Source organism: Sorex araneus, chromosome 6 (assembly GCF_027595985.1).
Source record: "Sorex araneus isolate mSorAra2 chromosome 6, mSorAra2.pri, whole genome shotgun sequence".
NCBI classification, from domain to species: Eukaryota; Metazoa; Chordata; class Mammalia; order Eulipotyphla; family Soricidae; genus Sorex; species Sorex araneus.
Genome location: NC_073307.1, coordinates 95,058,380 through 95,082,478, shown reverse-complemented (window position 1 = coordinate 95,082,478; position 24,099 = coordinate 95,058,380). Strand labels below are relative to the sequence as shown.

The following is a 24,099-nucleotide window of genomic DNA, read 5'->3' as shown; positions in this document are numbered from 1 at the left end:
GTCTGCTTTGAAACGTCACCTTGTCATGTAAAAAAAAGAAATAAGACTCACTACAATTCGTAGATGCTAAAGTATTATAAATTATAACAATATGGACTAAAAGCATTTCTTCACGTAAAGCATATAAAAATGCCTCAGTGAAATGAAAAATACTAGGACAGCTTTAAACTAAAGGATTTCAAAGCTTATTAGAAAACCTCCCAGAAAGAAAACGTCGTTGTTTCTTAGTGTTGAGAAATTCCAAGCTGCATTTTGCCTGGGGCCTGTCAGAGAAATATCACTATAATTGGTATGAGTCCCCAAGTACACTGACAATAATTGAGGCTTATATCCTATGCATTATGCTTGATGGCACATTGTATTAAAAAGAAACAAAATTACAGAGGCGAGGAGATGCCATCTGATACAGCAGAACGGTAGTTTCTAGCTGAAGCTCACGGATGCAGATTTCTGGGTCTAGATTGATCCAATTGATGAAAGCCTGAGGATAAAAAGTAAGATATCAACCTGGTAAAGCACTGTACCAAGACAAATAATTAGATGAGCAATGAATAAGACTATGTCACTGTCACTGTCACTGTCATCCCATTGCTCATTGATTTGCTCGAGCGGGCACCAGTAACACCTCCATTGTGAGACTTGTTGTTACTGAATACATCACGGGGAGCTTGCCAGGCTCTGCCGTGCAGACAGGATACTCTCGGTAGCTTGCCGGGCTCTCCAAGATGGGGGGCAGAGGAATCGAACCTGGGTGGGCTGCATGCAAGGCAAACGCCCTTCTCGCTGTGCTGATACTACAAAATTTGTGTGTGTGTTTTGCTAAAACAGATTTAATTTTAGAATATTTGTGGACTTGGGCCAGAGAAATAGCATTGCACAGGGCAACCTAGGGTCAATCCTGGTACTACCTATTGGTCCCCTGTGCAACACCAGGAATGAGCCAGGAGCTGAGCACAGAGCCAGGAGTAGCCCCTGCACATCACCTGGTGTCAACCAAAACCCTCCTAGTCCGCCCAAAAAAATAAAAGAACACTTTATATTCTCTAGGAATACCTACTGATTCAGCATCATTAACATAAATGAAAAGTCAATATGGTTAGAGGAAAAACATCAAACTTGTGTTGCTAGCATAGTATGCCAATGCAAATCACATAAACCAGTGGTTTCCCGTCACAGGCTTGCAGGTGTAAGTAGACCTGTGATCAAACTATTTGTGCTTTATGTTCCTCTCTCCTTCAAGGGGATGGAAATGTGTGCTATGGACTGTTTACTGTACAAACACCCAGTGATTTAGAGGATTCCCAGGTCACCACAACAGAACTCAGCCTCACGAGGGTGTTCTTTTTTTTTTCTTTTTGGGTCACACCCGGCAATGCACAGGGGTTACTCCTGGCTCTGCACTCAGGAATTACTCCTGGCGGTGCTCAGGAGACCCTATGGGATGCAGAAATCGAACCCGGGTTGGCCAAGTGCAAGGCAAATGCCCTACCGCTGCTATCGCTCCAGCCCCTCAAGGGTGTTCTTCTGAACCCAATCTCAGCCTAGAGTAACATCCTTCTGGCACTACAGATTCCTCCCTCCCTCAACCCCACCCCCCTCCCCCCTGCAAAACCACAGAATTTCAGTTTCAAAATGTTGACAAAATAGAGCTCTTTCATAATGCACAGGAAGGTGATTGCTTAACTAAACTTATTAAACATGCCCTTCTTTCAAAACCAGCTCCAGCTTTCTCTTCAAGCCCATGTTCTCCCTTGAACACTTATTTCTTCTCTTTTTCTCCTCTCACATCTTTCTCAGCAAGATCCATTCAGTAAAAATGATCTTACTTTGGGGCCAGCACATTCGTATAATGGAGAGAGCTTTTGCCTTGCCTGCAGCCAGCCCTGGGTTCAATCCCCGGCACCCCACAGCAGGCTTGGTCCAACTGGCATCTGAGGTGATGTTATTATTGTTCAAATACCCCAACTGGTATTTGAGGTGATGTTATTATTGCTCCTAATTTATGAGGAGGAAACAGAGGCCAGACTACTTAGTACTTTCCCAATAACATGATTAAGAGGCGTGATTTGAACTTAGGTGGTTGTGGCTTCTAAGTTGATGCTTTTTTATTCACTCCCTGCCGCCCTCCACCTCTATTCAGAAAATGATCACCTGTCCTACCATCACCGTAATGGTATACTTTGTGACCCCAGTGCCTTAATTTGAAGTTGGGAAGTTAGGCTGTTGTGGTGTCACCCTCAATATAATATGCCATATCCTGTTTAACCAAGGGAATATAAATAAAACAGTCTTTCCTGGCCTCTATTTCTTCCTATGTCCACCCCCGTCTCTTCTTCCTTCTTGTCATACTCCTCCATCCTCCAATAAAAGGAGGAAAGAAGGGGAGAAGAAACGGAGAAGAAGGGGAAACAAGAGCATAGGATGTGGGTGGTTTTCTGTAGCTGTTTTTACTTGGTCAGAAATAGAAGTAAATTAAAGCCCTGTAAAGAATACAGAATGCGGTTACACCTTCTTATACTTCACCTCAAGACTTGGTTAAGATTGCTAGACTCTTCGGGGCCGGGGCCGGAGCGATAGCACAGCGGGTAGGGCGTTTGCCTTGCACGCGGCCGACCTGGGTTCGATCCCCGGCATCCCATATGGTCCCCCAAGCACCGCCAGGAGTAACCCCTGAGCATCGCTGGGTGTGACCCAAAAAGCAAAAAAAAAAAAAAAAAAAAAAAAAGATTGCTAGACTCTTCAGGAAGTTCGGAGAAGCTTAAAAAAAAGTTTCTTGGGGGCCGGAGAGATAGTATAGTGGGTAGGGCACTTGCTTTGCACATGGCCAACCACCCAGGTTCAATCCCTGGCACCCAGTATGGTCCCCAATACCCTGAGCACTGTCACTGTCATCCTGCTGCTCATCGATTTGATTTTCTTGAGCGGGCACCAGTAACGTCTCCATCGTGAAACTTGTTGTTACTGTTTTTGGCATATCGGATACGCCACGGGGAGCTTGCCAGGCTCTGCCGTGGGGGCGAGATACTCTCGGTAGCTTGCTGGGCTCTCTGAGAGAGGTGGAGGAATCGAACCCGGGTCAGCCGAGTACAAGGCAAATGCCCTGCTGTTGTGCTATGGCCCCTGAGCACTACTGGGTGTAATCTAAACCACCCCTAAGTCTAGCAAAACATGAAATACTGATCATAGGAATGTCAGAAGCCGGAGCAGGATGGCAGTAGGTAAACAGCAGCGCCAAACCTACCCCCATTCCATAATTTATAATTATGCCTCTTCTTGTTGAGAACATGTCTATTCCATGGCCCGCCTCCTTCTACAGAAAAGATGCCTCGTAATTGCAGCTTTTCCCATACATATGATATGATGAAAACTGAAAAAGCATTTTATTCAGTTTTCAGGCAGATCCCAAAAAACCCATCGGGGGACATATTCTGGCTCATGCTTCAACCACAAGAATAAGCTTGAGAAAGGGAAGAGGAGAACTCAGAATTGCCAAGATTTATGACAGGTAAATATTTTCTTCTCTTTAATTAGATTCTCAGGCACATGGTGTTAAGTAGAATTGCCCTTCCCTTGAGGCTGTAATTATTCCAGTGGAAGATAACACTTGGATGAATTTCCTTCCCCAAAATGATCCATTTAACTGGGAAGTCATTAAGTACTAGGTCCTGGGAGCTCAGGGATTCTGTCCATCACTCAATTTGTTCCCGGACCTTCTAGCGCTTAGAGTGAAGCCGGGTGACAGAAGGATTGATGCTGATTAAAACGTAGTAAATGTAGGGGCTGGAGTGATAGCACAGCGGGGAGGGCGTTTGCCTTGCATGCGGCTGACTCGGGTTCAGTTCCCAGCATCCCATATGGTCCCCTGAGCACGGCCAGGGGTAATTCCTGAGTGCAGAGCCAGGAGTGACCCCTGAGCATCGCTGGGTGTGACCCAAAAAGCAAAAACAAACAAACTAACAAAAATGTAGTAAATGCATGGTAGGGGTCTCACCCCTTATGGTCCCCTGAGCCCTGCCATGAGTGATCCTTGAGCACAGAGCCAGGAATAAGTCCTGAGCACTGCTGAGTGTGGCCCAAAAACAAATAAAAAGTAAGTGTGGTAAGAGTAGGGTATGAGAGGGACATGTTCACATATTCCCCTTTCTTTATGCCAGTTTTCCTTTCAGATTTCAGTTTAAACTTAGTGCTTCTAAGAACTTTGCCCTGACCCATCTAGCCTCTAGGCTATTGCCTTTATCATGTATTTTTTGGGGGGTCACACCTGGCAATGCACAGGGGTTACTCCTCGATCTGCATTCAGGAATCACTCCTGGCAGTGCTCAGGGGACCCTATGGGGTGCTGGGAATCGAACCTGGGTCAGCTGTGTGCAAGGCAAAGCCATACCTGCTATGCTATCGCTCCAAGCCCTCTATTTGTTTGTTTTCTTTTTTGCTTTTGAGTCACACCTGGTGATGTTAGGGGTTACTCCTGGCTCTATGCTCAGGAATTACTCCTGGTGGTTCTTATGGGACCATATGGGACGCTGGGGATCAAACACGGGTTGACCATGTGCAAGGCAAATGCCCTGCCCGCTGCACTATCTCTCCAATCTCTATACCTTATATTTTTTCACAGTACTTTAATTAAGAATTACGAATTTGGGGGGCTGGAGCTATAGTATAGCAAGTATGGTGTTTGCCTTGCACGCGGCTGACCCCGGTTTGTGTCCCGGCATCCCAGAGGGTCCCCTGAGCACCTCCAGGAGTAATTCCTGAGTTCAGAGCCAGGAGTAACCCCTGAGAACCACCGGATGTGACCCAAAAAGCAAAAAAAAAAAATTACAAACTTGAGGGCTGGAGCCATAGTCCAGCAGGGAGGGCATTTGCCTTGCACGCAGCTGACCCAGGTTTGATCCTCGGCATCCCATATGGTCCTCCAAGCAGAGCCAGGAGTGATTCCTGAGTGCAGAGCAAGGAGTAGCCCTTGAGCATCGCGGGGCTTGACCAAAGTAAAAAGCAAATACAAATTTAAAAAGTAGGTGCTCTTTAAAAAATGAAAAAGAATTATGAACTTTGGGACCAGAGAGATAGTATAGCTGGTAGGGTGCTTGCCTTGCATGCAGCCAACTAGGGTTTGATCCCAGGCACCACATGTCCCCTAAGCACAGCTAGAAATTATCTCTGAGCAGAGCTGGGAGTAAGTCCTGAGTACCAATGGATATAGTGCAAAACTGCCCTCCCCCTCGCAAAAAAAAAAAAGCCTAGGAATTAAAAACTTTACAATTTTTTTATAAAGAAGGCTTAGTTGTTATAGGTTCTGGAGAGAAAGCAGTGAAAAAACCAAAAATATCAACTTGGAGCTATGTGGCCCATTGGGAATGACTTATGTAACATCTGTCACTCTGATTGACAAGAAATGCCCTGAGGGTAGGAACACTGGTCGCGTCTCACCACCGTGTTCCTGGTGCCTGCAAAGTGGATTGGTGCAGTGTTTGGGTAATGAGCCAACCCTGAACAAAGAATGAGCGATGCTCTTTACCCGAGGGAGAGAAAATCAGCCAGAGCAATCAAATGAACTCGTACTCAGTACAAGCTTAATCAGTACTTATTATTACCAAATAAATAGTAAATAGAGCCTGAGCAACAGTACAGCAAGTAGGGCATTTGCCTTGCACGTAACCAACCTGGGTTCGATCCCTGGCATCCTATATGGTCCCTCAAGCCCTGACAGAAATGAATGCCAGGAGTAAATCCTGATTAGCGCCCAAATCCTGCGCAGGTGTGGCCCAAAAGCAAAACAAAACAATTTTTTTAAAGAACATGAGTTTTATGGGAACAGACATTGTCCAGGAGGTGAGGTATTTGTTTTACATTCAGCAGACCCCAGTTTGGATCTCTGGCACCATAGGGTCCCCCATCAGGTTCACTCCTCAGAACCAGTGTGTATGGCGCCAAAACAAAATAAAACACAAGTACTTTTGGGGCCCAGACAGAATGTACAGGGGGGAGATGTTTGTCTTGCATTTGGTCAACCCCAGCTCAAATTCCTGGCACAATATGGTTCCCTCTCAGGGTTCATTTCTTTTTGTTTGTTTTTGTTTTGTTTGGGGGCCACACCCAGATATGCTCAGGGGTGATTCCTGGCTCTACACTTAGGAATCGGAGTTCACTTCTGAGAACCACTGAGTGTGGCCCCCCCCAAAAAAAAATTAAACATGAGTATGAGTTTTGGGGGATCAGAGAGGTAGTACAGGAGTTAAGGCACTTACATGCACAGAGCTGACTCCCAGTTTTATTCCTGATACTACATGTGGTCCCCTAAGCACTTTCAGGGGTGCTCCCTGAGCACAGATCCAGGAGTAATCCCTGAGCACCACTGGATATGGTCACCCCCCCAGAAAAGAAGAAAAAAAACAGTTTCAGAATCAAATAAATGAGCTTTCAGTCCTAGAATCTTCAGTTATAAGAAACAAGACAGTCTTGAGTAAATCACTTTTCTCTTAACCTCAATCTTCTTTCTGTAAAATGTGGGTAATTATGGAGACCTAACATTATTATCATAAAGTTTTAATAAAATAAGAGAGACTGACACATTGTAATTAGTAAAGCCCTCTAAATGACAGCTACTAATAGTCTGTGTAGTCACCATCATCTATATATAATAATAGCATGAAAGAGCAGTAGGCTATTTTTTTCCACAGATGGTGATTTTCAATTTTTTTCTTTCCAGTCTAACCTTTTACTTGACTTTTAGATATTCATTTCCAACTTGTAGAACTGTCTACAAGTTCGCAGATTACTCAAGCAACAGATCTAAGCCTGACTTGGTTTTCTTCTCTTTCTTAGGGACAGGACAAGCTTCTCTATTCCCATATTTTTGTTGCTCATGCTATTCCCTCTACCTAGAATACCTGCCTTTCTGTCTCAAAGGATTCTTCAAACATTTTCTTTTGTGGGGAGGTTGGGGGATCACACTCGGTAGTGTTCAGGGGTTACTCTTGGCTCTGTACTCAGGAATCCCTCCTGATGGGCTTGGGGGACCATATGGGATGCCAGGGATTGAACCTGGGTCAGCTGCGTGGAAGGCAAATGCCTTATTCACTCTACTGTCTCTCCAGTGCTCCTCAAATATTTTCTGAGATTTTACCTAGCTCAACTCTCAGTCAATTCTCATTCTAAAGAATGTCTCCTTTCTTTAGAATTCTGTAGCATATACACCCACTGAATGAAACCCCAGCTTTCTTCGTGTATTTGTCATATGCCACAGGTGACTTGTTAGACTTAAGAGTAATGACTCTGTCTCATTTTGTAAAATCTATAATGTCTAGTACATACTAAAGTATTAATGATTTTAAAAAGTTTTTTGGGGGGGGTCATACTACTCAGCGATGCTCAGGAGTTACTCCTGGCTCTGCACTCCTGGCAGGGCTCAGGGACCATATGGGATGCTGGAGATTGAACCCGGATCGACCCTACCCTCTGTACTATCACTTCGGCCCCTAAAGTTTTTTTATTTTATTTATTTATTTATTTATTTTGCTTTTTGGGTCACACCTGGCGATGCACAGGGGTTACTCCTGGCTCTGCACTCAGGAATCACTCCTGGCGGTGCTCAGGGGACCATATGGGGTGCTGGGAATCAAACCCGGGTCGACCGAGTGCAAGGCAAACGCCCTACCCGCTGTGCTATTGCTCCAGCCCCCCTAAAGTTTTTTTAAGTATGGGGCCACAGAAACATTACAAAGGTTGAGACATTTGCCTACTGAGGTAAAAATAGTCAAGTAAGGAATCCTAAGATGAATTATACATTGATTTTTTTAAAAAATGGATCATATCAGGGCCAGAGAGATAGACCAGTGGGTAAGGTGTTTGCCTTGCATGCAGCCTACACAGGTTTGAAGTCCAGGAGTGACTCCTGAGCAGAGAGCCAGGAATAAACCCTGAGCATTGCCAGATTTGGCCCAAGCCCCCCACAAAAAAAGCCTGATATCCATAAGAAAATAATCAATTGCTTGTTTCCTTATACTGTTTACATTTAAATGGAAAGAATAATTAGTGTTATGCATAATTTTCTACAAATTGTAGTTATGAAATAGCTCAAAGGCAGTGAAAGGCTCGGAGCCATCACAGCACTGGGGAACCCAGAAGGGACGCTGGACAGCCTGTTTCCCAGTGAATGTTCTCTGTAGCTGTTTAGTTCATTTCAAAACCTTTTGGTTTTGCCCTGTCATAGTCTAGTTAATAAGGAAGGGCACACACTTTTAGGGTCACACCAGCTCCTCGGGATCTGCTACGCAATAACTACCCACGTACTGAAAAAAAATTGTTTATTCCTTTTGCCTTTTCCCCAGTCTGGGATGATTTTCCTTGGTATTTGGAACCTGATGTATGGAAATTGTCCAATAAATGTGAGTTCTGTCAGAGCAGTGGGGGGAATTCCCCCACCCCTCTGGGTTCTTCTCTAGCTGGCCAGATAATCAAAACAGCATCAGACAGGTTAGCAAAAGAAAAGCCAGTTTAGTAAGGTGTACTCGGGAAAGGAACTGGGGAGATAGTTAAAGAACTTGAGTAAGGGAATAGAACCTGGGAGAAAGGCAGGGCTTCCCATGACAGACAGGGATTTGCTCCCAGAGTGAAGGTGAGTCTCAGAGAAGATAGAGAAATCTGCAGCTGGATGATTCCTACCCGATCCAGGCACACTCTTCCAGGGCATTTAAAAAAGGCTGCAGAGGGCCAAAAATATAGTACAGCAGATAGGGTGCTCGCTTTGCATACAACCAACCTGGGTTCCATCCCCAGCACCCAATATAGTCCCCCGACTCCACCAATAATTTATTTTTTTTGCTTTGCTTTTTAGGCCACACCCGGCGATGCACAGGGGTTCCTCCTGGCTCTGCATTCAGGAATTACTACTGGCAGTGCTCAGGGGACCCTATGGGATGCTGGGAATCTTAACCCAGGTCAGCTGTGTGCAAGGCAAATGCCCTACCCACAGTGCTACTGTTCCAGCCCCATCTGCTGCCTTTTTAATTAAAAAAAAATTATTGGTGGAGGGGCTGGAGCGATAGCATTGGCCTTGCGTGCAGCTGACCCGGGTTTGATTCCCAGCATCCCATAGGGCCCCCTGAGCACCGAGAGGACTAATTCTTGAGTGCAGAGCCAGGAGTAACCCCTGAGCATTGCCGGTTGTGACCGAAAAAGAAAGAAAAAAAAAAAAGGCAGCAGATTGCTTCCTTGACTAGGGAAAGCTTTAGGGGTTGACAATCTCCTCATTCCATTAAGGGAAGGGCAGAAGAATAAAATGAACAGAAGGATCTGGAAGGACCTCCTAGGCTCCCATTGCTCCCAACTCAAACTAATCTGCTTTCCAAAGAGGAGTGTCCTAAGGAGCTGGGGTCTGGGGTGCTCTTACACAGCCCCCTTCAGGGTTGCTGACACCTGCAGGTAATTCTCGAGTCCACATTTAGCTGTACCAACTCCGAGATTTTTCTGGAGACCCGGGCCTGTGACATGAACATAGTATTTATAGAAGAAAAGCTTTTTATGAACTTCTGTTCCCTTGTATTCTGTTAGCCCCGAGATGCCTGAAAATGAAGCCACCTTCGCAATAACTGCTGGAGGAATTGGGGATGCCAAGGAGTAGGTGGCGCGCGGATGCAAATTGCTGCCTAGTGCTTATTAGGAGCTGCGGAGATGGGAAGAAGCCTTAAATTTCAGATCCTAAAGTAAGAGTTTGTTTTTCTCAGGTGCTATTAAAGGAGAATCAGCAATAGAGATTTGAATCTTACATTGATTGTTGAAAGTTCTGGTTTTATAAGAGTGTACATTGTGTCCATTCAGGAATATATAGATGTATGTATACATTTATATATACATATATGTGTGTATATATATGAATGAATAAATGTATTGAAAGTTAACTTGGGAAGAGATACCTGATTCCTTCACATTAACATTCTGTTTTCTCTCTCTCTGTTTTTATTTTGTTTGTTTGTTTTTGGGTCACACCCGGCCGATGCTTAGGGCTTACTCCTGGCTCTGCACTCAGGAATGACTCCTGGTGGTGCTCAGGGCACCATATGGGATGCTGGGAATCGAACCCGGGTCCGCTGCGTGCAAGGCAAACACCCTCCCCGCTGTGCTACCGCTCCAGCCCCTCACGTTAACATTCTGAAGACACCACTAAGCAGACAGAAAGTCTTAAGAGCTCAGAAATGTCCCATGTGAAAAAGTCCTATATGAAAAATGTTTTTCTAACACCTATGTATTTTACTGGGAAGACAAAGAGGAAGGTAATTAGGAACCACAGGAGAGCATAACTTTTTTTTTTTTTTTTTTTTTTTTTTTGCTTTTTGGGTCACACCCAGCGATGCTCAGGGGTTACTCCTGGCTCTGCACTCAGGAATTACTCCTGGCGGTGCTTGGGGGACCATATGGGATGCCGGGGATCGAACCTGGGTCGGCCGCGTGCAAGGCAAACGCCCTACCCGCTGTGCTATCGCTCCAGCCCCTGGAGAGCATAACTTTTATATTTTAAGTTTGGGATGGAAAACTCAAAATTGTATAAAATATTTCAATTAATTTAACTATAAAATTTCATGGCTGGAGTGATAGCACAATGGGCAGGGTGTTTGCCTTGCATGCGGCTGACCAGGGTTCGATTCCTCCGTCCCTCTCAGAGAGCCTGGCAAGCTACCGAGAGTATCCCGCCCACCCGGCAGAACCTGGCAAGCTCTCCATGGCATATTCGATATGCCAAAAACAGTAACAAGTCTCACAATGGAGACGTTACTGGTGCCTGCTTGAGCAAATCGATGAGCAATTGGATGACAGTGACAGTGACAGTAATCAATTTTATAAATGTGTAAAAATTGCTGTTTCTCAGACTGAAAAGATGACTCAGTGGGCTGAGGGCATGCTGTGCCTTTGAGGGGCCTAGATTAGGGTTCAGTTCCCTACCCCATAATCCTCCAACCAATGCTGTAATGGAAACTCACCGCACCCCCAAGCATAGAACCAGGAGTACCCCTGAGCACCACCGGGTGTGAGCCAAACACCGAAAAAAAACATATTGTTTGTAGCACTAACCTTACAAGTAAATAACTCAAGTTCAACTCCAGCACCATATACAGTCCTTCAAACACTGGCAGGAGTGATCCCTGAGCACAGAGCCAGGAGTAAGTCCTGAGTACAGTCAGGTGTGGTCCAAAAATAAAAACCAGAAAACTTGTTTTCAAAAAATAAAAAAGTAAGTGTTAAAAGCTAAAATACAGAGTGATTGTACAGTGGGTAGGGTGTTTGCTTTGCACCCAGCAGACCCCGGTTTGATCCCTGGCATCCCACATTGTCCCTTGAGCACAGCCAGGAGTAATTCCTGAGCGCAGAGCCAGGAATAACCCCTGAGCATTGCCGGATGTGGCCTCAAAGCAAAACAAATTAAACGAAAACACTAATCTTCAAAGACTTCAAAATATTTTGTCTCCTATGTTGCATCAACTTGTATGACAATTCAAAGTACCATTTGGTACAAACAGTATTCATGCTGTCATTTACTCACCAAATGCAAGCTGAATGCTAAGTGCTAGAGAATATAAAAAGAGGGCCAGATAGCACAGACGGGAGGGCGTCTGATCCCCGGCACCCCACAAATGGTCCCCTGAGCACCCCCAGGTGCTGGCCAACACCCACTCCTAATAAGAAATAAAGAATATATAGAGAAAATATTTTCCCTCCAAGAATGTGTGTTCTATCTCAGAGGAAAGCATGACGTGATTGAAAGAAGGAGCGAGCAAATGATTATGGTTGTCAAGAGGGGCTCTTGGGTCCTGTCATGCCAAAATGGGAGAGAAAAGGTTAAGCCGGGACAGTTTGAACCGAGTGGGGGGAGAAGTCGGGGTGTGGGAACAGAGGGGACCAGCCTGACACTCATCGTTCACCTTGAGGAGTACTGAAGAATAAGAGCTTTTCTGCCCCCCCTTACTTTTTTTAAACCGCAGAAGCTGCTTCTCAGAATAAACACAGATAAAGTTATTTAGGAGCTTTCTGTATTCTGCAAAGTCACTGAAATGAATTCTCTTAGTAGCCAACTATGAATGCATACTTTTGTCCCGGGGAAGGGAAAGTTTTGTTCTTTGATAAAAACGAGCTGCTCTGAGGCCTGAAAGATAATGCAGAGTTGGGGCCAGAGCGATACGACAGTGGGGAAAGTGTTTACCTTGCGTGCAGCCGACTGGGGTTCAATCCCTGGCATCCCATATGGTTCTCTGAACACAGTCAGGAGTAACCCCTGGGTATTGCTGGGTGGGACCCCCCAAAAAAATCTAAAAAAAAAGAAAAAAACACAGGAAAGATAATACGGGGGCTGGAACAATAACACAGTGGGTAGGGTGTTTGCCTTATACGTGGCCGACCCGGGTTTGATTCCCAGCATTCCATAGGGTCCCCCAAACACCGCCAGGAGTAATTCCTGAGTGCATGAGCCAGGAGTAACCCTGAGCAACGCCGAGTGTGACCCAAAAAGTAATAATAATATTAATAATAATAATAATACAGGGTTTAAGGCACTTACTTACCTTATAGTCTAGTGAAACAAGTTCAGATGCCACCCCTACTTCGCCCCCCTGTATGGGCCCCTGAGGACTGCCAGGGGGCACTCCTGAGCACAGAGCCAAGAAAAGCCCCTGAGCACCTGCTGCTGCTGAAACCCAAATTCCCCCTACCCCCCACCCCCCCAAAAAAAAAAGAGCATGTCTGTTTTCCGCATAGATTGCTCATTCTGTAGAAATAAATAAAGAGAGGCCGGAGCAATAGTGCAGCGGTAAGGGGCTTGCTTGCATGCAGCTGACTTGGGTTCACTCTCCAGCATCCCACAGATTTCCTGAGCACTGCCTGGAGTGATCCCTGCGCTCAGAGCCAGGAGTAGGCCCTGAGCACCACTGGGGTGAGCATGGGGAAGTCAGGGCTGGTGAACAATGACAGGCCCAGTCCCCCACCCAGGGTCATAGCACAGCGGGGAGGGCGTTTGCCTTGCATGCCTGACATCCCATATGGTCCCTGGAGCCCCACCAGGAGTGACTCCCAAGTGCAGAGCCAGGAGTAACCCCTGAGCATCACTGGGTGTGGCCCCCCAAGAGTTGGCTGCGGGAAATCAGCAGCAGCCACTTACTAAAACTTTGAAAACCAGTCCCCAACAGGGGCTTCACAGAAATGACTTTCAGAGAAGACAGCTGGGGAAGTCTTTGTGCTCGTTTGTTTTGCTTTTGTGGTTTGGGGGGCTATCCTGACCACACAGGGCGGTGCTCAGGAGCTACACCTGGCTCCATGCTCGGATGTGGGGGGTCGCTCCTGGCAGTGCTTGGGGCCCTGTGAGGTGCCTGGGATGGGACAGGCCTCCAGTCTGACTAAGCACTAGCCCTCTGCACTGTCCCTCTGCCCCTGAAGTAAAGTGGTTTTATTTAGAAATATGCAACAGGAGGGGCTGGGGAGATAGAGCAGCCGACAAGACAAGGTGTTCTTGGTTTTGTTTTGCTTTGTTTTTTGCTTTTTGGGTCACACCCAGCAATGCAGAGGAGTTACTCTTAGCTCAGCACTCAGGAATTATCCCTGGAGGGGCTGGAGCGATAGCACAGTGGTTAGGCGTTTTCCTCACACGTGGCTGACCCAGGTTCAATTTCCAGCATCCCATATGGTCCCCTGAGCACCACCAGGGGCAATTCCTAAGTGCAGAGCCAGGAGTGACCCCTGTGCATCACCGGGTGTCATTCAAAAAGCCAAAAAATCAAAATAAAATAAAGACTGAGAAGCACTGCTCTAGACAGTCTTTCATAGGAATTACTCCTGGAGGTACTCAAGGGACATTATGGGATGCTGGGAATCGAACCCGGGTCGGCCGTGTGCAAGGCAAACGCCCTACCCGCTGTGCTACTGCTCTAGCCTAGTAAGGTGTTCCTGGGGTCGGAGCACTGGACTCAGTAGGGAGGGCGCTTGCCCTGCATGTGGCCTACCAGGTTTGACCCATACACACCCTATATGGTCCCCAGAGACCACCAGGAATAACCCCTGTGTAGCCCCTACAAGACCATCCTCATTCTTGACTTCTATCCTAAAAGTCACTGTGTGGTCTAAGGAGGCAACTGGAACCTATAAAATGGTGGAAAATTGAAGGTAAAAATAGATAATATTTCCAGCTAAGTCAGCCCTTCCTACACATAGCATCTTCTGGCTCAGTGAGCTGAACTCAGGTAGGGACATGGCCATGGTTATAGGCCCAGAAGGTAGGTGACGATCTTTAGTTCTAGAAAGCCCTCGAGCTGGAGAGCTAGTATGGCACTTGGTGTGCTTAGAGCCACAGTCACAACCCGGGGTCACAGCGCCAGGAATAGCCCCTGTGCAGACCCCCTCGCCCACACCCAAAATGTTCAGGATTTTTGCTTTTTGGGTCATACCCAGCAGTGCTCAGTGGATTGGTTACTCCGGGCTTTGCACTCAGGAATTACTTCTGGCAGTTCTCGGACGACCATATAGGATATAACAAATTGAACCCCGGTCAGCCGCATGCAAAGCAAATGCCCTCCCCACTGTACTGGTGTCCAGCCCTGGGGCTCTTTACATTAAGGAGGAAAAGGAAGACTGATGAGTTTGGTTTTTTGTTTAGTTTTAGGTGTATTCGATATGCCAAACACAGTAACAAGTCTCACAATGGAGACGTTACTGGTGCCCACTTGAGCGAATCGATGAGCAATGGGATGACAGTGATACAGTAACAGTTTTTATTTGGGGGCCACAGCTGGCAGTATTCAGGGCTTACTCCTGGCTCTGTGCTCAGGGATCACTCCTGGTGGGTTTGGGGGACCATTAATAGGGTGCGGGGTGGGTGGTTCAAACCCAGGTTAACCGCATACAAGGCCAACATCCTACCCATTGTACTATTGCTCCGGCCCCAAGAAGAGTTGTTGGATAAACAACCAATGGCTTTAAACAATCACAAAATATTATTTTACTTTTTCAGCAATGGCAAACGTTTGGAATGCTTGTTATTTCAGGCCTTTGTATTTTTACCAGTAAAGTGTGGTGGAGGAGTGTATCAGAAAGCCTCCAGCTGCAAATAACAGAAAACCGCACTTAAAGTTACTTAAGCTGGGGCTGGAGCGATAGTACAGTGGGTAGGGCATTTGCCTTGCACTCGGCTGACCCGGGTTCAGTTCCCAGCATCCCATAGGGTCCCCTGAGCACCGCCAGGGGTAATTCCTGACTGCAAAGCCAGGAGTAACCCCTGAGCATCGCCAGGTGTGACTTTAAAAAAAAAAAAAAAAGTTACTTAAGCTATGAGAACTATGCCTTTTCAGATCATAAAAAAATCAAAGCAATTGACAAGTGGCTGGAGCTGGAGAGATAGTGCAGCTGGTAGGACACTTGCCTGGCATGTGGCTGACATGGGTTTATCCCCAGCACCCCATATGGGCTCCTGAGACCCACCACAAATGATTCCTGAGCCCAGAGCCAGAAATAAGCCCTGAGCACGGCCAGGTGTGGCCCCAAAACAAAAGCAAACAAAATCAACAAGCTCCATGGTTAGTTAATTCAGTGATTTTTGTCTTCAAAGTGCCTGGTTCAGGGCTGGAATGATAGCACAGCGGGTAGGGCGTTTGCCTTGCACGAGGGCCCACCCGGGTTCAAATCCCAGCATCCCATATGGTCCCCTGAGCACTGCCAGGGGTGATTCCTGAGTGCATGAGCCAGGAGTGACCCCTGTGCACTGCTGGGTGTGACCCGAAAAGCAAAAAAAAAAAAAAAAAAAAACCAAAGTGCCTGGTTCTGGACTGGAGAGATTGTACAATAGGGAATGCACTTGCCTTGTATGTGGTTAACCCAGGTTCGAACCCCTACACCTCTGTGGTTCCCCAGCACTGCCAGCAGTTATCCTTAAGTACAGAGTAGAAAGGCAGCCCCTAGCATAGCCATGTGTGACCCAAAACTTCTCTCACACACACAAAAAAATGACGCAGAACAGAGTAGAGTGGGTAAGGCATTTGCCTCACAGGCACCCTGGTTTCAATCCCTGGCACCACTGGCATAAGCCGTGAGGACTGCTGGGAGTGGCCCCAAAACAGGAGAAGGAAACAAAGGGTGCGATGTTTTTTGCTCCACTTTCACATCCTGGCATGTGTTTTCTTCTTCAAAGACCCGGTGACACCACCTCTTGGCATCTATCCCCAAAACATTCATTTGAAAGAGTCTTTGCACACCTGTGTTCATGGTCACGCTTAGTACTGTAGACAAGATGTGGATGCAACGCAAATGCCCAAATACAGATCAGTGACGGAGAAGTTCTGCAGCTTTAGCGAGTAGGGGGCTTGCCTTGCATGTGACTGACTTGATTTCAATTCCTGGCACCTCTGAGCCTGCCAGGTGTGATCCCTGAGCACAGAGCCAGGAGTATGCCCTGAGCACCTCCAGGTGTGGGGACCAAACCCAGGTCAGCTGCATGCCAGGCAAATATCTGCACTATCTTTCCAGCCCTTATTAATGGTGTTGTAAAAACACAGAATCTCAATCAACATAAACATTCATCAAAACAAAAGTTCCCTTCTGGCTCAAGAATGGTTAGAGGGGCTGGAGCGATAGCACAGCGGGTAGGGCGGTTGCCTTGCACTCAGCCGACCGGGTTTGATTCCCAGCATCCCATATGGTCCCCCGAGCACCACCAGGAGTAATTCCTGAGTGCAAAGCCAGGAGTAACCCCTGTGCATCGCTGGGTGTGACCCAAAGAGAAAAAAAAAAGAAAGAAATGGTTAAAACTTCACATCCTAACATGACGACAGGGAGAAACAGATCAGATGTTCTTTTAGGGCAGGAAATGGCTGGTTTGGGCGGCAGTATTCAACTTGCGGGTTGGCTACAGGGTAAAGGGTGACCTCATCCCTGTATTTGGGTTCTGGCAGGAAGCGTTGCAAGGGAGGCTGGTCTCTGTCAGGGGTCTATAATTATGTCAAAACTTCTTCACATGACAGCCGGCTTCCAAGAGGGCAAGGGCTTCCTTGCTGTGCATGCTAATATTTCATTGGTCAAAGCGAATCATGCCAAGCCCAGAGCATTATGGGAGAGGGGGCAGGGGTCCTTGGAGAGCCTCCAAGAAATGGTCTCATAGGAGGTACTCTGTTGGGTTCTTGGGGGTAGGATGTGAGATGCAGACTGTTGGAAATTAAGTAGCAACACAAGATTTCAACTATTTTTTTTTTAATTATGTCATTCTGGGGCCAGAGCCATAGTACAGTGGGTAAGGCACTTATCTTGCACACAGAGACCCAGGTTGGATCCCCAGCACCCCAAGGAGTGATCCCTGAGTGCAGAGCCAGGAGTAAGCTCTGTGTGCCACTGAGTGTGGCCTAAAAACAAAAAAAAGAGAGAGCGGGAGTAAGGGAGGGAGGGAGGAAAGACAGAGGGAGGGGGAGAGAGGTGAGAGTGAGGGAAGAAGAGAAGGAAGAAAGGAGGAAGGGAAGGGGGAGAGAGAGGAGGAGGAGGAGGAGAGAGAGGAGGAGAAGAGGAGAGGGGGGGGAGAGAGAGAGAGAGAGAGAGAGAGATTGAGATTGAGATTATGTAATTCTGCAGACAGACCCAGAGGGAAGAATTCCAGCCTTAAGGCTGCAGTCTTTGTCTTCAATATGTTTAGGGCCCCAGTTTTGATTAATTTCTAGGAATTCCTCCATCTGACGGAGTCACAGCTGCCAAGAAGCATCTCCTAGAAAGTCGGATAGAGTGGGAAGTCAGGGGCTGGAGACGCTGTGCAGGGGTGAAGGCCCGGGCCTCGCATTCCGCCCACCCAGGTTTGAACCCCGGGCCCCACAGATGATGCCCCCCGCCCCAGTCGGGAGTTACTCCTGAGAACAGAGCCAGGAGTAGCCCCTGAATACTGCTGGGTGGGGCCCCTTCTTATGGCAAAAAAAAAAAAAAGTCAAGCCGACCCAATGCAGATATTGACCGAACAACCCATTGCCTCAGCAGGCCAGTTCATGAGACGCTGGAGTTGGAAAGAAAGCTGATTAATGAACGTGGAGGCAGAATACAGCTGCCTGGGAGAAATCTTGATAATTAATAGACTCTGATAGGGTTCCTCTGTGTGTGTGTGTGTGTGTGTGTGTGTGTGTATTACAAAATATTTAAGACAAATCACGAATCACAAAATCCCGTTAATGGTTGATTTCTCTAGTGGGCAAGGCATGCGGGCAAAAGACTCTGCATCGCTCTCTTCTGGGAGTTCGCTTTTAAGTCTCTGGATGTTGGCCGTTGATGGGATTACAAACACCTGGGTTCCTCTGCTGGTACCTTCATGCGTGAGGCTTGTCCAAACGTGTGGAGAGGGGCCTCAAGCATGGCTGTGGCTAGGTTCCCATGGTCTTCGGCCACCGGGAGCTCTGCTCGGGGTGGGGAGGGAAGCTGGAGCCCATCCCCCTCTGAGGGGCCCGGGGGAAGACAGCCAGGTGTGCGGGCAAGACATTTAAGACAAAAAGGTATAGAAATAACGCAGTACTGCGTTATTAATCATGCCATTGAATATTCCTTAATATCCTTTAGGAATCTCTTTCCTCTTCCACAGGATTATTCATTTTCCTAAGTTTGCTATCGAACATTCCCAAGCATTTCAGGAGTGACAATATAAGGACCAAGACACTGGTTATGTATTGGGTCAACCAGGTTCCATCTGAGCTTGGTGTGCCCTCCCCCCCACCAAAAAAAAACCCCTCCCATTGATATCTTCCTTCTTCCATTAAATATATAGGTATCTTTTTCTTTTTTGGTGGGGGGCATGCCTGATGGTGCTCAGGGCTTACTCCTGGCTCTGCACTCAGGGAGCATTACTCTTAGTGGGCTCAAGGGACCTTCTGTGGTACCAGGGATAAAACTCCAGTCAGCTGCACGCAAGGCAGGAGCCCTTCCTGCTATACTATGGCTCCTGCCCCATAATATATAGAGATCCTAAGTAATCATACTGCCTTGCATTCAACCAATATTAAGACAATATATGGGAGCTAGAAAGATCATCAAGGGATTAAAGTGCTTGCCTTGCATCCCTCTGACCTGGGTTCAAATCCTCAGCACCACAAATAATTGTCTCCTAAGCACTGCTTGGAGTCACTCGAGCACAGAGCCAGGAATAACCCCTAAGCAGTGTTGGATGTGACCCAACCCTGCAATTCCAAATCACATTATTTTGGTGCCAAAGACAATGAATATTGTAATGATTAATCAAGATCACTGTATCACTGTCACTGTCATCCCGTTGGTCATTGATTTGCTCAAGTGGGCCCAGTAACGTCTCCATTCATCCTAGCCCTGAGATTTTAGCAGCCTCTCTTCTTCTTCTTCTTCTTCTTATTATTATTATTATTATTATTATTATTATTTAGCAGTTTAATATATCTCTTCCTGTGTCTATACAAAAAGGACATTGCTAAATAAACCATGCAGATAACATAAAGGAAAGAGAAAAGCAATATAGAATTATTAGTGCCTGATGGAATTGGGTGTGCCTCAGTTGCTCTGTTGTGGGAGTGGCTCAATAAGCCGTAAGCTCCCTGTGGGAGCAGCAAAAGGGCAACCCAATGTTATCCAACAACACGTAGTCCCTCGAAGTGCAGGCGTTCTGTGCTCAAGGATCACTCCTGGCAGTGCTCAGGGGACCATATGTGGTTCTGGGGATCAAGGTGCTCTCAAATCCCTGTCCTATCTCTCTGGCTCTGGAATTACAGATTTATATGATTAATTCTTCCCATCAACTCCACTGCTTCCCACCCGCAGGTTTGGCCCCCAAACCCAACCAATCAATCAATCAATCAATCAACTAGGTGTGTTTGTCTGGCCCAGTCCTTCCTCACACTAGTTGGTTTTCCTGTGTGCGAACACTGTACCTCTGCTCTCAAAATGATGTCAAGGCAAGCGCGTTTCTTCTCATTCTGCAGTTTCGCAGAGACACCAGCTGGTGTTTACCTGACCTATTGATGTTTTCACTCCATCCTTCTGTTCTCGTTTTTCGTGTCAGCCTCTCCCTTCACACCAGCAAGTCGGGCTATTTTAAAGGATGGTTGACTGTTATGTAATCCTCTGCTAGCTGGTCAAGGTTCCACCTCTTCCTGCTGTTCTCAGAAGGATACTGTGTTCCTCCTTCCTGATCTCCCACTCACCTCCGTAGCTGACCAGTCCCCCCATCTCTATCTGGGGAATACAGAGGAATCGATTAAAACACATGAGCCCATGGGCGTGGGAGCCATAGTACGGTGTGTAAGGTGCTTGCCTTGCACTGTCAACCTGGATTCCATCCTCGGCATCCCATAGGGTCCCGGAACACCACCACCAGGAGTGATCCCTGAGTGCAGAGCCAGGAGTATAATCTTTTATAGGCGTGGCCTATAAAACAAAACCAAAAAAACACATGAGCCCATCCCTCTAATAACGCCTACTCGCCTACTCGGTCACTAGAAGTGACTCTTGATTTTTGTTTTGGTTTGGTTTTATTGTCACACCTGATGGTGCTCAGAATTTACTCTGAGGGGTGGAGGCGCCATATGCAATGCCAGCAATTGAACCCGGGTTGGCCCCATGCGAGGCAAGCACCTTATTCACTGCTCTCTCTCCAGCCTCTTCTCTTGATTTTCACATGTACCTACTCTCTCCTGGTCAGTCAGTAGGGGCCAACTTTCCCACCTTATATTTGTCAAAAATTCCAGTGACTACTGTGGTTTTGTTTGTTTGCTACAGTGCCACTTGTTTGTTTGCGGGCCACAACTGGCCATGCTTAGAAATTACTCCCGATGAAATTACTCCCAGTGGTGCACAGGGGACCATTTGGGATGCTGAGGATAGAACCGGGGTAGACTGCATGCAAGGCAAACACGCCCTCCCTGCTGTACAATCACTCCAGCCCACCCAATGATCACTTCCTCCAGGAAGATTGTATTTCATCACAAGACCAGACCCCGCAGCACATATTCGTCAGAGGCACCTGATTGTGCAGTCCAGTTCCACCCAGGAGAGCTCAAGTGGGGGCTGGGCAGGTGGCATGCCAGTCACTCCTTGGCCACCGTGACCCAGTGTCTTGCTTGGGGTGGTTTTATGGCTTATCGAAAACTGTAAAGCCTAAAGACTATTCACATAGTCTTGGTCCCTCAGCCTTTGTTCCAGGCCTTTGTTCCAAGCCTTTTCTTTATCTCTGCCTAGCAAGTAATGAGGAACCAACAAGATCAGCAGCATCTGAACGTCATGTGAGAACGCCAAGATGGGCCCTGGCCTCTGCAACAGCCAACACGGGGTGGAGGGTGAGAACCACAGGAAAAGGAACCTCGTGTTTTGTTCTGAGGCCATACTCGGTGACACTTGGGGCTGACACCTGGCGCTGAGCCGGTGGACTTGGGAGACCCTCTGGGATACCAGGGATTGAATCCCTGTGTGCAAGGCAAGTGCCCTGCCCACTGAACATTCTCTTCAGCTCCAGAACCTAATTTTTTTTTATGTTTTTATTTATTTATTTATTTGTGTGTGTCACACCTGGCGATGCACAGGGGTTACTCCTGGCTTTGCACTCAGGAATTACTCCTGGCAGTGCTCAGGGGACCATATGGGATGCTGGGGATCGAACCCGGGTCAGCCGTATGCAAGGCAAACGCCCTGCCTGCTGTGCTATCGCTCCAGCCCCTTATGTTTGTTTTTATTTTTTTTATTTTTTTTTATTTATTTATTTTTTTTTTGCTTTTTGGGTCACACCCAGCGATGCTCAGGGGTTACTCCTGGCTCTGCACTCAGGAATTACTCCTGGCGGTGCTTGGGGGACCATATGGGATGCCGGGGATCGAACCCGGGTCCGCCGCGTGCAAGGCAAACGCCTTACCCGCTGTGCTATCGCTCCGGCCCCCTTATGTTTGTTTTTAAATACTGGCCGGGGACGGTAGCTCAGAGGGCTCAGTGCAGGCTTTACTTGCAGGAGACCTAGCTTTCAATTCCCAGCACCACAGGGAAGTACCCTCGAGAAAAGTGTTTCCACCTGTCTGCTCAACCCACCTCAGCCAGCCGGGAAAACGCCTGGCATGGATTGGCTACAAGCACCTACACAGCACAGACGCTGTCATCCTGTTAGCCCCATGGGCAGCTGTCAAGCTGTGCCCCTGTGTAGTGCACTTGTTCTGCATGGCCTGGGAATGGTCCCCGCCACCCAATTTCTCAGGGAGCCCTGGAGTGAGGGATTGCCCTTCGCAGGAAAGAATGTCGTGACCTTGGTCCAGGCATCCGAGGTCCATCACAAAATAGAATCTTAGGAGGCTGGAGAGCTAGAATGGCCAACTCGGGCCCCGTCTTTGGTATCCCCATTCCCCAAACCCCCCAAGCCCAGCCGGAAGTGATCCCTGAGCACAAGGCCAGGAGTAAGCCCTAAGTGCTACTGAGTCTAGTGAAAAAAAAAAGAGGAAGAAAAAAGAATTTCAGGAGGAGGTGAAATAGTAAAGATTTTAAAATTTTTTTAAATATTTTTGGTTTTCGGGTCACACCCAGCACTTAGGGATCACTCCTGCCTGGCAGTGATTGGGGCAGTATATGGGATGCCTGGGGTTGAACCCAGATCGGCCATGTGCAAGGCAAACACCCTACCCCTATAACTAGTACTCTGGCCCAGCAAGATTTTTTTAATTGGAGTTGAAGAGTTAGCACAGTGGGTAGGGCATTTGCCTTGCACGCGGCCAACCCAGGTTCTATTCCCAGCATCCCATTGGGTCCCCTGAGCACCGCCAGGAGTGATTCCTGAGTGCAGAGCCAGGTGTAACTCCTGAGCATTGCCGGGTGTGACCCAAAAAGCAAACACAAAAATTTTTTTTATTAAGTAAGATTTATTAATGGAGGGGCTGGAGTGATAGCACAGCGGGTAGGGTGTTTGCCTTGCACGCGGCCGACCCAGGTTCAAATCCCAGCATCCCATATGGTCCCCTGAGCACCGCCAGGGGTGATTCCTGAGTGCAAGAGCCAGGAGTGACCCCTGTGCATTGCTGGGTGTGACCCAAAAAGAAAAAAAAAAAAAAGATTTATTAATGGAAATACTCTGATTTGAGGGGACATCTTTATAATTAAGTTCCAGTAAAAACTTTCTTGCTTTACCCCTGCCAACCCACCAAAAAGAGAAAGATGTCAGGGGAGCTAAAGAGAAAAATACGTGTTTGAGAGGGAAGACAGGCTTACTGAGATGGGAAATAGGAGAGAGGGGCTGAAGAGATGGTGTTATCGGCAGGTAGAGAGGGAAAGGCCCTTGGCAATGAAATTTCGGTCAACAAAGCTTCTGGAAAGGAAAATCCTAAGACTGATCCACCTTGTGGATACGAAAACAAAGACCGGATAAGACCATCCCCATCACAGGCCCTGAGGAGATTGGACCCTCTCCCTGAAGCTCCTCTCCTGGAAAATCTTTGGACCTCTCCTTTAGTCTGAATCACTTAACTTCAGTGATTCAGCCTCGAGGAGACTCCAGAACATTCTGGATCAAGACAACCCGATAGGAACCTATAAAAGTCAGCCCAAGCGCCCCTTCAAGGCTCTCCCGACCCTTGGAGAAGCCCGCGTTCTACCTGGAGTGCGTTCCTCTGTCTCTCCCTCGCCTCCCCCACTTTCTCTCCCGCCTTCCCTTCCAAGATCCTCCAAATAAAATCTGTTTTGCTTCACTGCTGGTCTACCCCTGAAATTCTTTTCTGCGAGCGAGACAAGAACCCTGGAAGCCCTGGGCCAGGCCTGGGACTGGTCTCTCCTCGATCCAGCCTGAGTCCGTGGCCCCCCAAGAAATCGGGCGGCGGGGATCAACTCCCGAGCGGAATTCAGGTGTGGCCTGATGGCCACCTACCTGGTGGGGCTGGTGGGGCTCAGGCCCTGCCGAGCAGGGGCTCATTACAGACTTGACCGGTCCTGGTCCTAGTCTTCCCAGCGGGTCACGGGTGGCAGAGGCGGAGTGGGAGAACGTGACTGTCTTTCTCTCCTCCTGACTTGCGTGGGGCCCGCCCAGTGACATCAGTGGCACAGCAAGGGAGGGCACTAGCTTTAAACAGGGCCAACTCAGATTCAGTCCCTAGCACTGGCCATTGGCCACTGAGCCGGCCAAGA

The 24,099-nt window shown here is 47.6% G+C and overlaps 1 protein-coding gene across 2 annotated transcripts in view; it reads left to right on the top strand.

Annotated features, from left to right (window-relative positions):
* DMC1 (DNA meiotic recombinase 1) overlaps positions 1-9,622 on the top strand; it is a 33,359-nt gene extending 23,737 nt beyond the window's left edge. For both annotated transcript variants that reach the window (XM_004610512.2, XM_004610511.2), the window contains 2 exons: positions 3,389-3,505; positions 9,553-9,622. In XM_004610512.2, the coding sequence (XP_004610569.1) occupies positions 3,389-3,505; positions 9,553-9,622 (187 nt within the window). The remainder of the gene's footprint in view (positions 1-3,388; positions 3,506-9,552) is intronic.
* Positions 9,623-24,099: the final 14,477 nt, after the last annotated feature.